Raw genomic sequence first — 21,631 nt, 5'->3', positions numbered from 1 at the left:
AAAAGTATTGAATTGGCATCCTGTCTTAAATTTAACTTGATTCAAGGTTCAGAGATGACATCCTAATTAAAAGTAAACTTGACTCCAAGGATTTCAATGAAAGAATGAAAGATTGACTAAAATTTGGCTGAAAAAACGTTTAAATGTTCAAAAAAGGAAAAGGATATCCCAAACAAAAATCTTGTCGGTGATGCGAATGTCTAAAAAGGAAAGAGTTATATCGACATCCAAGTTTCCGTTGAATGTTGATAAAACTTCTTCCTTTTCAGACATTCGCATTTCCGACAAAAAAATATTAAATACTATGGATAGGATATCCCTTTCCTTTTACTTTATGAACATATAAACGATTTTTCAGCTAATTTTGAGTCATTGTTTCATTGAAATCCTTCGAGTCAAGTCAACTTTCAATTAAGATGTCATTTCAATACTTTTTTCTACTTTTTCTAATATTCAAACTTGGAACACCTGCTGAGCAATCTTGTTCCAATCTCAATACCTGTAACGAATGTATTCAAGCCAAAGGTTGTTCTTGGTGCTTGAAACCGACTCCAAGCTCAGATAACCAACCAAAATGTTTCCCCAAAAGCTCTGTAACTCGCTTTTGTGCCAATGAATCAATTGAGGATCCTCCAAATACCGTGAAAGTCACTAAAAACCTTCCATTGACCCGAAATGCGGCGAGACAAGGAGATAAAATTGTTCAAGTTTATCCTCAAGGAATGAAATTAACGCTGAGACTAAGTACTTTTGTAGATTTTTAATGAATCAACAGGAAATGAGTAAATTATTCTCACAGACGATCCGATAACAGTAAAGATGACATTTTCTCGAAGTCAGGATTATCCACTGGATTTGTATTACTTAATGGACTTGTCTGGCTCAATGAGTCCGCACAAAGATAAGTTATCAGCTCTCGGACAAACTTTAGCACGTGCCATGATGAGAATAACTAAAGACTTTAAAATTGGTTTCGGATCGTTCATTGATAAAAAGACACTTCCTTATGACAATTCGATGCCTCTTGTTGAGTAAGTTTTGTGCTTTCTCAAAAATAAAATTATAAAATTTTTGTTCCTTAAGAACACCTTCGACTACATATTCGTTTCGTAATCACATGTCTCTCGACACGGATGCCCGTCGATTCGAAGATGAAGTGCGTCGAGCCAAGATCGGGGGAAATATCGATATACCGGAAGGCGGGTTTGATGCACTTATGCAAGCGATTGTTTGTCACGAAGAAATCGGTTGGCGAAAGCAAGCACGTCGTTTGATAGTTTTCTCAACAGATGCTGATTCGCACATTGCGGGTGATGGAAAACTTGGAGGCATCGTGATGCCAAACTCTGGCGAATGTAAGATGCAAAATCATTTTCACACGCATGCCCTGATTGAAGACTATCCAAGTGTGGCACATATTAATGCAAAAGTTAGGGAAAATGCGATTAACTTGATTTTTGCCATTACGAGAGACGCAAAGAGTCATTATGATGAAATGGTGAAATACATTGAAGGATCTTACGTTTCACGTTTAGAAGATAGCTCAAGTAATGTTGTACAGTTGATTGAGGAGCAGTACAAGGTAAATAATTTATTTAAAGAACATTTCAATGAAGGCGAGACAGTGAAGGGAAACTTTAGAAATCGATCGTCAGGAACCTTAAAGAGAGATTTTAAGAAGACACTTACCATCATTTCTGACGTTATATCTCACTTTACCTAATTAGTATTGTGAATCATTCCCAATAATTGTTAATTTTTAATCCTGTCATTCTATCAAGCCTTAAACTGAAATACCCTGAAGTTTGAAAAAGGATGATGTCAACCCTTTCATGCCCATTAAGTTTAAATGATTAATTTTATAATTTGTTTTGAGGACTAAAGAGAGCTAATTTAACATCTTAGGTAAGTTGAACTTCTTAAGAGGTTAATTTGATTATTTTTAATCCTTCTTTCTTTGAACTCACAATTGAGTTAAATTAACTTTTTAAGGCACAAATTGATTCTTTAAGGGTTAATATACTTATGGAATCAAAGAAAGAAGGATTAAAAATGAACAAACTAACCTCTAAAAAAGTTCAACTGACCTAAGATGTTAAATTAGCTCTCTTTCAAAACAAATTATTAAATTAATCCTTTAAACTTAATGGGCATGAAAGGGTTAACATCATCACCTTTTTTCAAACTACAGGGTATTTAAGTTTAAGGCTTGATAGAATGACACGCTGACAGGTTTAAATTAACTTCTCAAGGGGATTAGTTGATCTTTAAAGAGGTTAGTTTAAACCTTTTTCGAAAAAAGGAATAAATTGACCTTTTAATTTTAAGGCTTAAGGGGTTAGTTTATTCTAAAGGCTTAAAGGGTTAACTTTTAATGTTAAAAAAGGGGTAAAACTAATCTCTGATATCAGTTTAACCCCTTAAGAAGTTCATTTACTCATTTTTAATCCCTCTTTATTTGACCTCATAATGGAGTCTAATTAACCTCTTAAGGGTTAAATTTATCCTTTAAGTCTTAAGGAGCCTTATGAGGTCAACTGTGAGGGAAAAATGATCAAGAGGTATTAAGTTAAATTCTCAATGAATGAAATTGCCTTCTTAAGAGGTTATTTAACCCTTTAAGGGAATAAATTAACACCTTAATTTTAAGCCTTAAGGGGTTAACCTATTTTGAAGGCTTAAAGGTTTAACATCACTTATTTTCAATCGGTAGAGTAAATAGCCCGTTAAAACCATATTTACCCTATGTTTGAAATCGAATTCCAGTGGGACGAAATTACCTTTGTTTAAGACCCTGGGGTCTTAAAATAAGGCCCTTAAACTTTTTCATGGAGTTTTTATGAAATTTTTATTTTTTCGAATGAACATTTTTTCAAAAAAATAAAAGTTTCGAAAATTCTCCAAGTAAAAGTTTAAGGATTTAAGGGAATTATTTTCAAGACCACAGGCCCTTAAAAAAGGTAATTTTGTCCCATTGCGAATTCATGGATTGCAAAGTTCATTTTAATAATTTTTCAGAAAATTTCATCAAGTATCGAATTGAAAGACAATTCCACGGAATTCATCAAAGTCGATTTTTCTTCAAAATGCTTCGGTACCAAAGTGGAACGCACCAACAAATGTGACAACATCAAAGTTGGTGACAAAATCGACTTCGACATTCAAATCACCGCTACTTCTTGTTCTGCTGAAACTGTTCGAATCTATCCCGTTGGAATTGACGAATCGCTCGTACTTGACATTCAACCAATTTGTGAATGTCCCTGCATGGATCCATCTCACAAAACATATGAGCGCGATTCGGTCGAATGCAAGCAACAAGGAACGCTTCAATGTGGTCTTTGTGATTGCAATCCAGGCTTCACGGGGCTCAAGTGTGAATGTGCCGAAGGGACTGATGACAAAAATAACACAAATTGCGACTTTATCGATTGCAACAATCGGGGGGATTGTCGATGTGGGCTTTGTGAATGTCGACCTCGCCCGAACCCAGAGGAAAAATATTTCGGAAAGAACTGCGAATGCGACAATTTTTCGTGTGAACGTCGAAATGGCTTGCTTTGTTCGGGAAATGGAGAATGTACGTGCGACAAAGGGATCGTTTCTTGTTCTTGTAAAGAGGGATGGAATGGCACAGCTTGCGAATGTTCAACTTCTATGGAAACGTGCAAAGCTCCGAACGATACGCAACTCTGTTCGGGCTTCGGAAACTGCAAATGTGGCAAATGCGAATGCGAACAAACGGAGAAAAATCGTCGTTTTGGTCGATTTTGCGAAAAATGTCCCAATTGTGGGGCTCGTTGCAAGGAATTTCGCGATTGTGTCCAATGTCAAGTTTACAGATCGGGTCCTCTGGCGAAAAATTGCACCGAAAATTGCAAAAATGGCTTTTTACTGCAAAAAGTCAACGACCTTGGAGACGTGAAACCCGACGAGGAGCAATTGTGTTCGGGATATGACGACGAACAGTGTCGCTTTGACTTTATCTACAACGATCGCGATGAAAGTAAAATTGTCGTTCGGAGTGACGAACGTCTTCATTGTCCGACTCGCGTTAAGCCATTCACGATAATAATCAGTATTGTTGCCTCGATCTTACTTGTTGGCGTCGCAACGTTGTTGCTGTGGAAAGTCATCATGATTGTTCAGTATCGCAGGGAATTCGCGCGTTTCGAGGAGGAACGGAAAAATGCGGCATGGACTGCGGTATGAAAATAAAAATTGTTGGTTGAAAAGTTAAAGAAATATTTTTTTTTTGTTTTTTAGGGACAAAATCCACTTTATAGAGATGCATCGACAACAGTTAAGAATCCAGCTTATCGAGGATCGAGAGCGGTTAAATAAATTAAAACAAAAAAAATTAAAATTATTAATTAAATATTTAATTAAAAATTGTAGTAAATTTAAAAATCAATATTAATTTTTTTTAAATTTCAAACAAAAAACTATGAAATTTAAAAAAAAAAATAATAATTAAAAAAAAAAAATAAAAAAATTTTAATTAAAATAATTTAAATTTTTTGTTTAATAATTTTTTATATAATTAAAAAATAAAATAAAAAAAAAATAATTAAAAAAATTATTTAAAAATTTAATTAAAAAAATTATTTAAAAATTTAATCAAAAAAAAAAATATTTAAAAAATATTTCAAAAAAAAATATTACTCAAAATCATTTATTTAAATTTTAATTAAATTAAATTAATTTTTTGTTTAATGAAATTTTATAGTTTAAATTATTTTTTAAAAATTTTATAATTCAAACTGACCTTTATAAATTAAAATTAAAATGAATAAAAAAATTTAATAAAAAATAAATTAAAAAATTAAATTAATAAATAAAAAAATTAATTAAATAAATTAATTAATTAAAAAAATATTTCAATTAAAATTCAATAAATTATATTTATTTATTTTAAATTTAAATTTTAATAATTTAATTTAATTTTATTAATTTAATTTATTTTATGACTTTTTTTATTTTTAAGACTTTTATTTTATTTAAAATTTGTTTTTTTTTTTAATTTAATTTTTTTTAAATATACCTTACAAATTTTAAGAAAAAATAAATAAAACAACATTTTTTTTTATTCAACATTTTATTTGATTGTTATTATTAACTTGTTTTTTTTTATCTTAATCGCTATTTTACATCAGATTACTTGTTTTTTATTAATATTTTAAAATAAAAATGAAATATTTTATAACTTTTCTACTAAATATTACATTTTTCTTTAAGTTACTTTCATTAAATACATTCGCTGAAGATGAGAAAAAAGTTAAAATTCGAGAAAAAATACTAGAAATGTGTGCGTTATGTGTCTGCTTTTGCATAAGTTTTTTTTTGAAAAGGGATTTTTTTATTTTAAGATGAAATTGAAATTTAAAAAATTGTGCATCGATGAGAATTGTGCTTCGATCATTTATTTACGATGAAAATGACTAGGATATACGTTTTTTTCTTGTAAATTTAAGACACATTTTTAGGCTTATTCAGTTAAATCATTCGAAGAACGTCTTGGAAGAAGGCACACTTTTGGCTTCTTTTTTTAAATTTATTTAATTTAATTAATTTATCATTTATTCATCGTCGTCGCTTTTTTTAAGATTAATAAAAAAAATTATTGTTAAAAAATAAAATTATTAATGTACAATCACTTATGTTACTAAGTAAATAATAAAATATTTTAGTCTAAATTTTTCTTTTTTTTTTTGCATTGAAGTAAATAATAATCAGTTAGTTTTAGTCCAAACTCATAAATATTTTTTTTAACATTTTTTTTTAATACATTCGAGATTTTTTTTTGATTCGAGTTGCTTTTTTTTAAATGTTTGAGATTAGTAAGTAGTTTACGCACGGCTTTAACGGCAGTAAAGTGCGGTATTTTTTTTTTTTTTTGTTTTTAGTAATAAAGTTATTGCTGCTACTTTTGATTGATTTTTTATTCTAGAAGCTGCTAAAATATAATTTCGATTTTTTTCTTTCAATTTTTTTTTAGTTGTATTGCTTGATCAAATTTCTGTTTGTACATTTTTGAGTCAATCCGTGCCATGGTTGCTTATTTGCCGACATATGTGGGGTTCTTGAAGGTACTTGTGGCTTGTTTGTAGATTGGATTTTCGCCCTGAAAGTAAAAAAAATGTAAGTTTATAATTTTTTTCTAAATTTAAATTTACACAATGATCGAAAATTTTAATTTTCAAAAAAAAATTAAAATTAATTTTTAGCTCTTGAAATTAATTTTTAGCTCTTAAAATTAATTTTTAGCTCTTGAAATTAATTTTTAGAAGTTAAATATTTAGCTCTTGAAATGAATTTTTAGCTCTTGAAATTAATTTTTAGCCCTTGAAATTAATTTTTAGCTCTTGAAATGAATTTTTAGCTCTTGAAATTAATTTTTAGCTCTTGAAATTAATTTTTAGCTCTTAAAATTAATTTTTAGCTCTTGAAATTAATTTTTAGCTCTTGAAATTAAATTTTTAGCTCTTGAAATGAATTTTTAGCTCTTGAAATTGATTTTTAGCTCTTGAAATTAAATTTTTAGCTCTTCAAATCAAATTTTAGCTCTTAAAATTAATTTTTAGCTCTTGAAATTAATTTTTAGCTCTTGAAATTAATTTTTAGCTCTTGAAATGAACTTTTTAGGTCTTTGAAATTCAAAAAAATTTCGATTAGGTGAAATTCAGGCCTTAATTTTATTTTTATGAAAAATTCCAGACTTGAAAAATGAACTTACAGTATCCCATCGTGCCATCATGCGTTCCTTCTCGAAGCGCGCAAACTCCCGTCTATCGTGAATTGTCGTCAGAAGTTTCCACAAAAGCAGGATTGCGAGCCCAATGAGCACAATGAACGCAATAACGCCCAAAATGATGCCAAGCATGAAGACTTTCGGCGGGCAATCGGGTTCTTGTTGAGCCCGAACCACAACGTGTTCCTCCTCGCGATCATTGTAGACAAATTGGAAGCGACAATCGTTCTCATCGAAGAAGGCGCACAAGTGATCGTCCTTTTCCTCATCAACTTCGACCTTTTCCACGCTGATCGGCGTAAAGATTTTGCTGCAGTTGCGTGCACACAATCCCGGTTCCTCCGACAACGGCCCCGTTTTGTACATTTGACACTGAACGCAATGCTTGAATTCCTCACAACGGCCCGGGCATGTTGGGCATTTGTCGCAGAATCGTCCCGAGTAACGTCCTTCCTCCGTTGTCTCGCATTTGCATTCGCCGCAAACGCATTCCCCGTGTCCCGAACACAAAACTGTGTCACCAGGAGCTCGACAGGTATCGACGGAAGTGCGACACGAGCATGCTGGACCTCCCCATCCAGGCGCGCAAACACAATGCCCACATTGGCATGTTCCTTGTTCAGGTCCGGAGCAAATCAAGCCGTTATGACGTTCGCACGAAAAGTTGTCACACTCGCAATATTTCCCGGAAATGACTTCTTCGCGATTTTTCCGCTCGTTACATTCGCAAACGCCGCATACGCAGTTGCCACGTCCGTTGCAATCGACAAGCGACGTGTTGTCGGGACGGCAAGTGAGACCAGAGGTGAGATCGCTGTGCAAATCGTGCATCGAACATTCGCATTTGCGACCGTAGAAACCTTCGGCGCATTCGCAAACGCCGCATTTGTAGACGCCGTTGCCGTTACACTTGTCGGAATTGTATTCGTAGTAAGGAGATCCGGGATTTTCGCATGGGCAGCTGCAAAGTAGCTCTAAATCGATGACAAGAGCTTCGTCGATGCCAACGGGATAAATTTTCAACGTTTGATGCCAGTCGGCGGGATCTTCGGGACAGGAGACGGCAACGATTTCCGCTTGGAATTCAATTTGATCGCCAACTTTGAGACCGTCGCATTTGTTGGTTTCGGTAAATGCTTCGCCATTCAAGCAGCGTGAGTAGTATTTGACCTTGATGAAACTCGTGGCGTTGTCTTTCATCTCGACAGCCGAAGAGATTTTCTAAAAAAAAATAATTTAATTAATTTCTGGTATTTTTAGGTACAAGAAAAAAGTTAGGGCTGAAAAAAATTTTGAGTTAAGTTTAAATTTAATTTTAATTAATTAAATTTAATTATTATTATTTAATTATTTTAATTATTAATTAATTTGTGTTTGTGTAAAAAAATTAAATTGTGTTTTTTTTAGTAAATTTAACAAAATTTTAAAAAAATTAATTATTTAATTAAATTAAATCTTTAACTAATTTTCTTTTTTTTTAAATTATTTATTGTAAGATTTTTAAAGAAGATTTTTTTAAAATTGAAAGAAATTTAAATTAAATTTTTTTTTTAAAATTTAATTTAAATTTTCAAATGTAAGGAAATTAAATTAAGTGAATCAAAGTTAAAAAAAAATAATTTACCAAATTGAATGTTAATTTTCTTTCAAAATTTTCGACAAAAAATTAATATTAAACTTATTTAATTAATTTTTATTAATTTTTTTTTAATTTAAGGTTTAGCGTTCGAAATATTTAAAAAGCTAAGGTATTTTTTTAATTTGAATTAAAATTTTTAAAAAATAGATAATTCACCAAATTAAAAAAAAATATTTTTTTTTTGAAATTTAGTCAAAAAAATTTTTAAATTATTTTAAGCCTTGAAATAATTTTTTTTAATTTATAATTTTTTTAATAATTTTTTAATTTTTTTTTATTATTTTTTAATTCTAATGTTTAAATAATTTTTTTTTTAATTTTTTTAATTATAATTTTTTAAATAGTTTTTTTCTAATTTTTTTATTCATCTTATTTAAATTATTTTTTTATTAATTTTTTTTAAATAATTTCTTTATTTATTTTTTTTATTCCCGATTTTTCAAAATTATTTTTTTTTAATTCTTAATTTTTTTAAACTTTATTTTTTTTAAATCTAATTTTAATTTTTTTCAGCCCTGTTTAAATAAATCAAGCAAAATTCAACTCACACTATATTCCTCCCGAACCAACTCGACAACATTCGACGAATCCTCTTCCAACTTCGAGCAAGACGATCCCTCAATGTGCGACGACAACTTCTTGTAAACCTGTTCTTGTTGCGCCGTCACCGCGAAAATCAAATTGATCGCATTCTGTTTCACCTTCAAATTAATCTGCGCGATACTCGGATAGTCCTGAATCGTGGAATGCGTGTACATGTTGTTTTCCATGTGACATTCGCCGTCATTGGGTTTTATGACGCCGCCCAATTTACCGTCGCCGGCATAATGGAAGCCCGCATCTGTGGAGAAGACCAACAAGCGACGCGCCAACTTGCGCCATCCAATTTGCTCGGGACAGACAACGGCTTGCATAATGGCATCAAAACCACCTTCGGGAGCATCCAAATTACCGGAGACACGAGCATGATGGACTTCTTGCTGTTCGTCGAAGGAAAAAAAATTAATTAATTTTACGAAAAAAATTTTTTTTTTGTTTTTTAAAAAAATATCTACAAAAAAATTACTTTTTTTATCCAAACCAAGCAAAATATTAGTGTAACACGATACAAAATATCTACAACGATCTACAAAATGTTAGTAATTGAAAACATTTGTTAGTGCATGAAATGCAAATACGAGCAAAACACATGCAAGTTAATGTTAAAGAGGCAAGAACAAAGCAAGACCCATCCATTGTTTTCTAAAAACAATTAAAATTTCTATTTACAAGCATATGGTCTTTATGACGATCAGATCACTCAAAAGCATGTAAAATTTTACATCTGTTCATGCAACGAGACAAAATGAGGATGTTAAAATGGTCAAAATGCAGGCCCTGCTCTATTATGTCATTTTGTTTGTAGAAATTATGTGATTATGATTAATGATGGTGACTAGCAGATTTTTTTTCTCTCTGTGGAAATAAATCCAATCGAGTTAAGTATAGTTAGGGAGAGATAATCATAATCAAAATGTTGACCTATTAAAAGAGTCATTTGGGAGTTTATGACCAAAATATGGGACAAAGTAATATTTTTAGGGAATTTATTGATTTTTATTATTCGTAAGGAGGAAATTTCTTCTGAATTTTTAAGGATTTTTTAAAGGTTCAAAAATGATTTTTAATTAATTTTTACAAATTGTTTCAATTTTTAAGAATTTTATTAATTCTTTTTCACGAAATGTAAAATAATTTCTGATTTTTTTTTTGCAATTATAATTTTTAAAACAATTTTTCCAAAAAAAAAATCATTCATTAAAAAATTAATTAATAATAACTATTTTATTAATTAATAATTTAATATTTTTTTTATTAATTAATAATTTTAAAAAAATAATTTATTAATTAATATTTTTTATTTTAATTAAAATTATTAAATTCATTAATTAAATTAAATTAATAAAATTTATTAAAAATTTTGTAAAAAATTATTTAAAAATCTTAAAATTCAATTAAAATTGTTATTTGTTTAAAATAAATATTTTTAAAATAAATTTTTTTTTTTTTTTTTTAATAAATTAAACAAAACTAAATTTTTTTATTCCTTTTTATTTAATAAATTTTTAATTTAAATTTAATTTAATTTAAAGAAATTAAATTTAAATTATTTTTTTAATTAATTTAAATTAAATTAATTAATTAATTAAATTTAAAATAAAAAATTTTGGAAAAAAAATTAAAAATCGTTAACCTTATTTTCAAGCAATTAAACTAAAAAAAAATATTCAATTTTTCAAAGGCCCTTTTAAAAATTTTGATATTAAAAATTACGAAAATTAAATATTTTTTTTTAAATTAAATAATTTTTGGTACATCAGTCTCTTGATCAATTTTATGTTAATATTAAAAATTAATTGCGATTTTTTAGATTAGTCTTTGCTGTAAAAAAAATGTAAAAATATTATACAAGTGTTGTGATAAGAAAAAATCATTGTATGTAATCGAAAATGTTCGTTTTTCATGTTTTTGTTGTTTAAAAAAATTAAAATAAATATTAAATAATTAAATAGCTTCGGTTAAAAATAGCGTTAAATTGTTTATCGCTGCTTTGTACAAATTTTTCGTTAATTTTTAGCATTTTTAGTTCTTGTCTGCGGTGTTTGTGTTCTAAAAAAAAAATAAAAATAAAACGTTTGTGTATCGTTTTTTAATATTTTTTGATTAATTTGAATGTTTTTTTGAATTAAATTAAATTGAATTGCAAAGATCTTGTTACAAGAAATTATTAAAAAAAAAAACAAAATGATTTGACAAAGTTCTCGTTTGTCATTTTGGCGATAACTTACAGCGAAGTGATACGTATCCATGCTTAAAGCCATGTGATTTTTGTAACCGTATGGTGCCGCACAACGTTCACATGGTTCTTTGAGACTTTTTTTTTTGATTTTGAATGAAAAGATTTTTTTTTTGTTTGAAGAAGAAAGAGAAAAAATGTACAAAAAAAAATTAATAAGCTATGAGGCAACATTGATTGTGTTGTTGATGGAAAGTTTTTTTTTTCGTGAAAAGCTGACATTGATTTTTTTTGTAGAATTGAGAGCATTTAATTTTTTTTTTTTTTTTTGGGAAAGGGTAAAAAAATGGATTCCTGGAAAAAAATTAAATTTAGGTAGAGGTAATAAAATTGGATGCACATGCACACTTTTACTACGAATAACATCTACTTACAACACAGATTCATTCATACATGAGGATACAAGTAAATTATGTACTTAACCCAATGAGACTTTTGAACATTTATGTCGCATAGTACTTTGTGTGAAATGTGGATGTTTTTGAATGATGTGACGGAATTGAAGAATTTTTCTTTCACATATGTTCAAAAATTTTTTTTTATAAATTAGAAAAGTTAAAAAAAATTGAATTAAATTTAATTTTAAAAAAATTAAAATAAACACATAGAAATTTAATTAAAATATCAATTAAAATAAATAACAATTTAAAAAAATATTTTAATTAATTTAATTTTATTTATTTATTTTTATTTGTTTTTTTTTATTACAAAAATTTATTTTTAAAAAAATAATTTTTAAAAAATTAAATTAAATTAAAAAATTAATTACAAAACAGTTTTTTTTAAATCATTTTTTAATTAAAAAAAAATAATTAATTTTTTTTTTAATTTTTTTTTATTTGTCAAAAGTTATTATTTTTTAAACTAAATTTAATTAAATTAAATATTTTTTAAAAATTGTGATGATTTTAAATTTAAAGTTATTTTTTAAAAAAATTTTAAAGGCTTATATTCAAGTTTTTTTTTTTAAAAAACAAAAATTTAATTTAAAAAATTCTCGAATAATTTTCTAATTTTCTTTCTCTAAATTTTCTATTGAATAATTTTTTATTGACACCTGAATTAAAAGGGTCAAAAATAAAGAATTTTTCAAAAAAAAATTTTTTTCTTTTTGAAAATTTATGCATTTTTGACCTTTTTCTTCAATCTTCGTCGAAACTTCAATTTTAATCTGATATAAAATTCTTCAATTCACTTTTTAATGATTCCCAGACGATTTGTGTATGAAAAAAATTTATGAAAAATGAATTACCCAAGAACGGAGAGTTGAATGAATGTATGAATGTGTGTTTTTATGTTTTTACCAACGAAAAAAAAAATGAATAATATAGAAGTGCATCCATAAATAACATTGCTTGCATTTCCCATTACAACAGTCATTACACCAAAAAAAAAAATAATAATTATAAAAAAGAGGATGAATGAAAAAAATTACAAACATTTAACTAAAATTTAACATTGAGATGCGCCGATCCAAAATTCTTATATGAAAAAAATTACATACAATGACTAAAAATTTTTTTTCTATTTTTTCTAAACTTACTGCAAAATTTCTCGTATCTGTATTGAGTTTCATGTGATTTCGAAAGCCATAGGGGGCAGCGCAACCATCGCAAGGCGTGTTAAGTCTTTTTGTTTTTCATTTAAAAATTTACAAAAGTGTTAGAAAAATTTGTTTCTTTTTTTATATAGAGAGAAAATAAATTTGAAAGTGTTTTCCTGAAATATTTTTCTTGTAAAATTCTGTAAAGTTTCATTTTGAGAGTTTATGTGTGTGATTTGGGAGTGTTTTCGGTGCCTGTTTTCTTGTCTATTCTAAATGAATTCACAATTACAACAACAACAAAAAATCAACTCGCGACAAGAACATACCTATTCGTGACCGTGCAAATCCATAAACTTTGGTTCAGAGAATGAGAAGATATCCACGCAGTAGAATTTTTGTTAGTACGAGGAGGAATGCATAAACAATAGAAGTGAGAGATGTCGAGATTTTCGGTAAAAATAACAATTTTTCAATGTGTTAGTTGTTGAGAAAGACAATTTTTATGATTTTTTGCTCTTAGGAGTGACAAAAAATTCAAGAAAATTGTCTTTTTTGAACGATTTGAAGACATTCAGTAAATTAACGATGATTTTGATTTTGAAAAAATGATTAAAAATTTTATTTTAATTAAATTTAAAAGGAAAAAATTAAAATGTGCATTGGGTTTAAAATTTTAAATATGCACTGGGTCATTTTTTTGTGTTCATTTGTAGTGAAAATTTAATTTTTGACAGGAAATTTAATTTTAAATGTGAACTGGGACAGATTTTGAAAAAAAAATAAATAGAAATTTTCAAATGTGCACTGGGCTCATAATTTAAAAAATTCTAAATATAATATTTTTTCAAAATTTTATAGTTAATTGAAATAGAGTGTGATAAATAGAAAATTTTAAAAATTTGAATTTGGCAGATATTTCAAAATGTCTACTGGGTAAAGTCACGTGGTTTGAAATTTATTTTTTTTATTATTTTTAAGAAATTTTTGATTCTTTTTTTAAAAAATAAATCATCGTTAAACCTCATGAATGACTTCAAATCAATTTTTTTCAAAGCAAGATGAAAAAAATAAGAAATTTACGAAAAAAATCTATTCCAACAAAAAATGTTCTCTATTAAAAAAATCCAGATCAGATGTCGCAAAAAATATTCAGAGAGATAGCGAGGGAGAGAGACAGATGATGAAATACAACAACATAAAGGACATCGACAAAACTTACTCGTAATACGTCAACATTTTAGCTCCGTACCTTATTTCGGAGTTTTGCACAAAAAAAAAATCAATGGAAAAAATTCATTAGCTCAAAAAAAAAATTGGAGCTCTTTGAAAAAAAAAATAAACTCAAACTCTTCCTTTCTTTCACACATACAGCTCTCGTGAATTTCAGGGAAATTGTTTCAAAAAAGGGATTTAAGGTTTTTTTTTAAGGGAAATTTTCGTAATTTGGCAAGTTCAGTGGATACTTACTTCTTGGGGACTGTCGAGACGTATGGCATAAGAACCTTATCGACGAAAGATCCGAAGCCGAGACGGAAATTGCGTGTGATGTTACTCATCGTTTCTGCTAATTTATCGCCAAGCGCTGAGAGTTTTTCCTTATCGTCCTCCATAGATTTCGACAAGTCCATCAAGTAGTAGAGATCGACGGGGTAGTCTTCGGCACGGGCATATCGGAAGTTGATGCGGTGTGCTTCGTCTGTGAAAATTAAAAAGTAAGTGTTAAATAATTTTTTTTTTTTTAGAAAAAAAAAAAAAATAAGAAATTTATTAATTAATTAAAAATAATTTAGAAAATTAATTTTAATCAAAAAAAAAAATTAAAAAAAATAAATAATCAATAAACCAATTAATAATTAGATTAAATTAATTTATTTTTAAAGAAAAAATGTCAATTTTTAATTTTTTTTAATTAATTAAAAATAAGTAATTTAAAAAATATTTAAGCAGAATAATCGAGAGAATAATTATTTTAAAAATTCAATATTTTTTTTATATTTTTTTAAATTAAATTTTAATAAGTTTAAGGAAGTCATTTATCCTTTAAGAAATTTATTTTAAAAAATTTATCTGATATTTTTTTTCATGTTTAATATTTTTTGTGAATTTTAAATTTTTTTAAAAATAAATAATTTAAAATTTTATTCGAAAAAATTTTTTATTTAAATTTAATTTTAAAAATAATTATTTATTTTTTTTTAAATTTTTAAATTATTTTTAATTTTTGTAAAAAATAGAAAAAAAAATTTTTTTTAAATTTTAATTTTCAACAATAAAAAATTTTCCTTACTTATTCTCAGCTTCAAATTCATGCGTTGCGGACTAATTTGCACAATATGTTGATGCCCACTGCTTCCATACGATCCGCTGGCACCATGTTCCTCATGATAACTTCCTTGCATGGATGAACTTCCGCTATAACCCTCCTCATAATAAGCTCCTTGTTCGTATCCGCCTCCGCTAATTCCTTCGGCGCCTGAACGCGAAAGTTGTCTCTCGATCAAGACACGAACTTCGTTATCCGGATTCCAGGTGAATTCTTCGGGGCAACGATCGCGATCACTGAGACTCGGTTGGAAGCAACGCGATTGTTCGCTGCCGCCGCCCATTTCCGAAGCGGGAGCGAGACACCAAGCACAGCCTTTGGTCTGGATGCATTCGCGACAACTGCTCCGACTGACGCAGGGATTTGTGAGGGAATTGGGGTCGAGAAGTTGGGCCGTTACGAGTCCCATAAAGAGCGGCAGAACCGCAATTATGAAATTTTTTCTCATTTTTTTTTATTTATTTATTTTTTTTTTTGAATAATTTAATTTAATTTATTGATGATTCTTCGTTGTTGAGATTTTTTTCTGAGTAAAATTGAACTTGACTACCTGAAAAAAAAATAGAAAGAAAAATTAATTAATTAAATAATATTAATTTTTTAAATTAAATTAAAAAAAAAAATAAAAAAAAATTAATTAAATTTTTATTTAAAGAGTTTTAAATTAAAGAAAAAAAATTATTTGAATATTTATTTTTTATTAATTTTTTTTAAATTAAATTTAATTTTTAATTTATTTTAATTAATTTTTATTTTTTAATAAATTTAATTTAATTTTTAAAAATTTTCTTAAATTTTAACAATTTTTTTTTCAGTTAAACATCGCAGAAATAATTCAACAGAAACCCGTTCACCATTCGGAATATCTAATTTGGTCATAATATTTTGTACGTGAGATAGTCGCAGATCCACACAGAAACCCATCAAGTATCGTTTTTTATTGCCTCTATGAAATATTCAAATCAATTTTTCGATACAAGCTTGTGTGTTTTTTAATCATATTAATATTTGTTGTGACCATGTGTTTGTTTTATTTTCATATTTACACACAACGTCGAGCAAAACATGACGAGTGAACGTAAGAAAATGACGTCATTCCCTCGAATATTGAATGAATTTTGTTTTGTTCATTGGAAATATTTATTTATTGTGATTTCTTTTCTCATATTTTTATTTGTGATTCATGCGAATTCGTGGAAATCAGAGCATTTTTAGCAATAATTTGAAATTACGTGGGATCATGACACTTTTTTATTTTTTGTTTGTGATTAGATCATTTTTTTGCTATTTCTTGGAGACATTTTCTTATCACTTTCAATTTATCACTTTTTTCTTTGTTACAATTTTATTGCAATTTTTATCACTTTACTCGCTAGAATTTTAATGGCAATTTATCAAAGTTGTGACTTTATTATGACTTTGTGACATAACATGGCAAGAAAGAAATGAATTAATTGTCACTATCGTGAGTTTAGTGCCTGTTGAACTCAACTTTATACTGGGTGGTTGTTAATTTGTTTAATTAATTTCGCTTGAATTGCATTTTTTTATTCGGTTTGATGAGCAGAGTGGTAATTTAGTGAAGAATCTAAACAATTTTTAATAGAAATTTTTTAAGTTAAATTGTTGTACAAAGATTTTTATAAAGAATTCTTTTATACATTTTTTTAAATTTTTTTCACTAACTTTTTTTAATTTTTAGTTAAATTTAATTTTTTTAAAAAATTTAAAAAAAAAATTTAAAATTTAAATTTAAATTTAAAATTTTCTATTTTTATTCTTTGCTTTTTTGCTTGGGTTAATTTTTTTTTAATAATTTTAAAAGAATTATTTTTGAGTCATTGGATAAATTAAAAGAATTTATTTTTTATGAATTAATTTTATGAGTTTTGAGGAGTAAGAAAGTGTAAAATTGTTAAAAAATTATCTTTACCTCTAAATAAAAATAAAAATTTGAATAAATAAAAAAATAAAATATAAATAAAATGCTGAATAAAAATTTGAAATTTTGAATAAAATTTAAATAAAATAATTTAAAAAATTGTAAAAAATATGTTTTCAAAATTTATACGAATTTAAGCTCAAAATCAATAAAAGTTTCAGAACAATTTTTTATTTTTTTTTTTTTTATTAAAATTTAACGAGAAATTTTCGAAAATTCAATTTGAGCAAAATTGTGTAATTTTTAACTTATATTTTAGAGTAATTATAAAATATATTTTTATTAAATTTAATTTATTTTTTTAACAATCTTAATTATTGTTTTTAAATTTTTTTCCAAAAAAAAAAACTAAAAAATCAAAATTATCAATGGAACTATTTAATTTTAAGATTTTGTAATATTTTTTTTTAAAGAAATTGGTCAATTTTTTATTTTTAAGATAATTTCTTCATTCAATAAAGAAAAAAAGAAATTTTCATAAAATTAAAAAAAAATAATTTAAAAACTTGGAACTATTGAGCAAAATTCTTAAAAAAAATAAAATTTTAATAAAAAAAAAATTGCAAAAACTTTTACTTTTAAATCTTCTTGTTCCATTTTATGACAGTAAACAAATAATTTCTTTAACCTTGACATCATTGATTACTTGCTTACTTGCCATTTCACACATCAACACACTTTCTGAATAAATTTTCATTCATTCACTTTTTTTTCCTTTAATCAAACAGATATCTCCTCATTTCCGTAAAACTTTCGTTACGTTGCACTTTTTTTGTGCCATTCCTCAAAAAAACTCATTTATGCGAAAGAGGCAACGAAAAGCCATTAACTAAGTCGGAAATGATTGTCTCTGTCTCTCTTTTTTTACTATTTGTCTTCAATGTAAACATTTCTGCACGACACAATTTTACCACAGGGACGTCATGACTCGTCATCGCCAGCTAAAAATAATACAAGCGAACAAAAACACCTGAAAACCGAATGACTCAGTAACGATATTTTATATAATTTTTTGACTATTTTCGTGTCAAAAAGTGGTAATTTTTACGATCCGGCATCAATTAACGACAATTTGTGTGACTTTTTGTGATTTACGACGATTTTTTTACGGAAAATGCATTTCCAGGGATTTTCTCACACTTTACATTTTTGTACTTTGACACTCGGGGAGGAGGGAATGACCTCATCAATTTTTGAAAATCTCGAATTTCTTTCACTTTTATTTATTTTCCAAACAATCATAAACAACATTTCAACAAATTAGTTCTAAATTTGTCTTGAAACTCCCTCATTTAACCGTAATGGGACTTCAGATGCCCATAAATTACTCAAATCGCGCTGGAAAAATATTCTCTCTCTCTGTCTCTCACTCCGAATTCAAATCAGAACAAAATCCAAAGATGATGAATGTTTTGACTATTAAAAAAAGTCGTTCGTCTGTCATCATTTTGTTAGTCAGGCAGAATCAGTGCCGTCTCGACAGAAAAAAATGATCTTTAGATATAAAAAAAGCGGCAATAATGCACCTACAACAGCCAACAAACATTTGGTAGAGTTTATTTTCGGACAGAAAAAAAGGTTGACTTCATCGACGTGCGTTTGTGTACGAATTGATACGTGAATAGCAAATAGTGCGAGATTCTGTTTGTATAAAAAAAAATAAATGGAAGATGATGTTGATTCAATGTTAAGAGAAACGACGAGATTCAAGCACAAAAGTTATCGTGAATTAAATATTTTAAGTGCGTTTAGCCGTCAAATTATTTTTATTATTTTTTTTCGTAAAAATCATAAAAAATAATTATCATATTTAAAAAAAAATAATTAAAATAAAAAATAATTTTTAGAATATTAAATTAATTTAAAATAATTTTAAATGACGTTAAAAATCCCGTAATAATTTTAACCACCAAGAAAATTATTTTTATTTCAATAAATAAAAAAAAATCGTAAAAAATTAAAATTATAGTAAAATATTTTTTCTGTAAATTTTTCGATTTTTTATTTAAATTTTGTTATTTAAATTTTTAAAAAATAATTTTATTATAATATTTGAACCTTTGAATATATTCAATAGCTTTTAAATATTTTCAAAACTTATCCGATAATTTTCTGAATTTTATTTCTGTATTTGTTTTCGTAATTTTTTCTACAAAAATACTTTTTAAAAAAACTTTTACATTGGAAATGTTTTAAATAAATTTTTTGTTTAATTTTTTTAATTTTAATTTTTTAATAACGAGTTAATAATTATTTTAATAAATGTTGGTACGTTTCACAAATATATTTTTTTAGAAATTAGGTTAATTTATATTTAAAAATTTTATTAAATTTATTATTGAAAATTTCATTAATTTTTTAAATTTTTTTAAAATTTATTTTCAAAAATTTTATTTAATTTATTTAAAAAAAATTAAATTTATTTACATTTATTTTTTAATATTGTTAAATTTTTATTTTAAAATTTTATTAAATTTATTTTTAAAATTTTTTTAAATTTTATTTAATTTTTTTTCCATTAAAAAAATTAAAATTTTCATTTTTTTTTAAATCAAAATTCATAATTTTAAACCATTAAAAGAAAAATGATTCTAAAATTATAACACAGATTTTTTTGAATATATATATTTTTTTAAATAATTTTCTCAATATTTTAAATTTGCACTTTTAATAATTTCACATAATAATAAACTTTATTTTTTTAAATTTTATTCATTTTTTATTTTATTTTATTTTTTTTTGTTTTTATAAATATTTTTGTTTTCACTTAATTTTCATAATTTTTTCTTGATTTTCTTTTTAATTTATTTTTTTATTTTATTTATTTTTTTTTATTTAATAAGTTTTATTTATTTATACTTTTATTTATTTTATTTTATTAAAAAAAAATTCAGACAGACAAAAAAAAACTTTTTTTATCAAAATCATTTTTAAAATGCGTTTAAAATTGTATCACACCTCAATATTTTTGTGCGGTTATAAAATTATTCGAATTAGATTGTGTATTCCATTGTTTTTTTATTTTATTTATTCAAATTTAAATATTTTTTTTCACTCACTTCCAACTTCTAAACACTCCAGAAGTATTTTTCTTCAACTTTTTAACTTAATCTCAATTTTTATTACACTTTTTTTTATCATTCCGGCTGTAAATTAAACGTCTGTAAATGTGCGTTTTCCATTAAGTTTTACATTTGAACTCACAAAGACCATAAAATTAGATAAAAATAAACGAGATAAACGATAAGAAGTGCATTGAAAGTCACTCCTCGTCTCGGAAATCTTTTTATAATTATTTCTTATTATTTATTGCGAGTGCTCCGAATCACATCACTCGACTTTGATACATTTTAAAATGGTCTCTAATGCGCGACGAGAGAGAGAGGAAAAAATGTCGAATTGTGTGGGAGTCGAACGTTTGTCAGTGCTGGTGTTCATATTTATGTTGTTTGTGGGCGACTCGATTTTTTTTTCTTATTTTTGTGTGGAAATTCTCTCATAATGTTCCACTTTGGCTGCAACTCCAACTCCCAAAGTGACGGAATGTGCCCGTGGATTAAAAACAGATACTTTTTAATTAAATATTTACATTTTTTAATTTTTTTTTTCTGTCTGTCTTTTAATCGCCAGACTGACAAAAGACGACACACGCACCAAACATAAGAAAAAAAAAGCGTAAACAAAAAAAAATCATAACTGTACCGCACAAACACTCACACAACGACACAGACGGAATATCTGCCCTACATGGTAATGTCTCATTCATTCGCATTTCCGTAGAACATCTGACTCAATTTCGAGGCAATTTGCAGGTTTCGCGGCACTTGCCTGCCATTTTCTTACCTTTAACGCATCGGGCAGTCACAAAACTACTTTTTTATCATTCTGTTATCCGCGTTTATCGGGAAATTAATGGTGAATTAACACACCCAAGAAATTTTTTCTTTTCGTCATTCACTCAAAGCTCTTCGTTTGTCGAGTCGTTTCTTGTTGTGTTGTGTGAATTCGGCACAATTTTCTTGAATTTCTTGGATTTTTATGGCACACGAGGTAGAAAAGGCACGCACTCGAGATGATTTTTAGCACAAGAGTTTTTTTTTTCGTTGGCCGAGCACGAAATAAAAATGTTTAAATTTGACTAAATTAAGAGATTCTGCGATGACGGTAGACGATTTGCGGATGGAGATTCAGTCACGACGACAGACAAATGATGACTAAACGAATGAATGGCGAGAGAGTTTATTTAACTGTCAGTGGCGATGAATGAATGTGGCGTGTTCGGTGAAGGCAATTTTTTTTGTGAATGGGATTTTTTTTTCGTGAATGGAATGAATGAATGGAAGTAAATTTGAAATTTTTGACCGTTAAAAATTATTGGGAAATTATTTTTTTAAATATTAAAATTTATTTTATTTTATTTTTTGTTTTTTATTTTATTAAAAATTTAAAGAATTGCATCAGAATTGATATTTTTATTTAAATTAAAATTTTAAATTTTTAAATTAAATTAAAATCTATAGAAAAATTTAAAAAAATACATTTTATAAATTTTATATTTAAACTTAATTTAAAAAAATTAATTTTTTAATTTAAT

General features: G+C 26.8%; 2 protein-coding genes across 2 annotated transcripts; one reads left to right on the top strand and one right to left on the bottom strand.

Moving 5' to 3' along the window:
* The first annotated feature begins 416 nt into the window (after positions 1–416).
* On the top strand, positions 417–4,344 carry LOC134835413 (integrin beta-PS-like). Its single transcript, XM_063850290.1, has 5 exons — positions 417–744; positions 800–1,031; positions 1,084–1,582; positions 3,019–4,206; positions 4,267–4,344. The coding sequence occupies exons 1-5, from the start codon at positions 417–419 to the stop codon at positions 4,342–4,344; spliced, it is 2,325 nt and encodes a 774-aa protein (XP_063706360.1).
* A 903-nt stretch (positions 4,345–5,247) lies between these two features.
* On the bottom strand, positions 5,248–21,227 carry LOC134834459 (integrin beta-PS). Its single transcript, XM_063849153.1, has 7 exons — positions 20,881–21,227; positions 15,060–15,645; positions 14,240–14,468; positions 12,770–12,854; positions 8,939–9,370; positions 6,737–7,972; positions 5,248–6,124 (listed from the first exon to the last, which is right to left on the bottom strand). Exons 2-7 carry the CDS (start codon positions 15,541–15,543, stop codon positions 6,059–6,061), a joined length of 2,532 nt encoding a protein of 843 aa, XP_063705223.1. The 5' UTR covers positions 15,544–15,645; positions 20,881–21,227; the 3' UTR covers positions 5,248–6,058.
* Positions 21,228–21,631: the final 404 nt, after the last annotated feature.

This window comes from Culicoides brevitarsis, chromosome 3 (assembly GCF_036172545.1).
Source record: "Culicoides brevitarsis isolate CSIRO-B50_1 chromosome 3, AGI_CSIRO_Cbre_v1, whole genome shotgun sequence".
Lineage (NCBI taxonomy): Eukaryota > Metazoa > Arthropoda > Insecta > Diptera > Ceratopogonidae > Culicoides > Culicoides brevitarsis.
The sequence above is the reverse complement of the archived record's forward strand: the minus strand, read 5'-3'. Positions and strand labels throughout refer to the sequence as shown.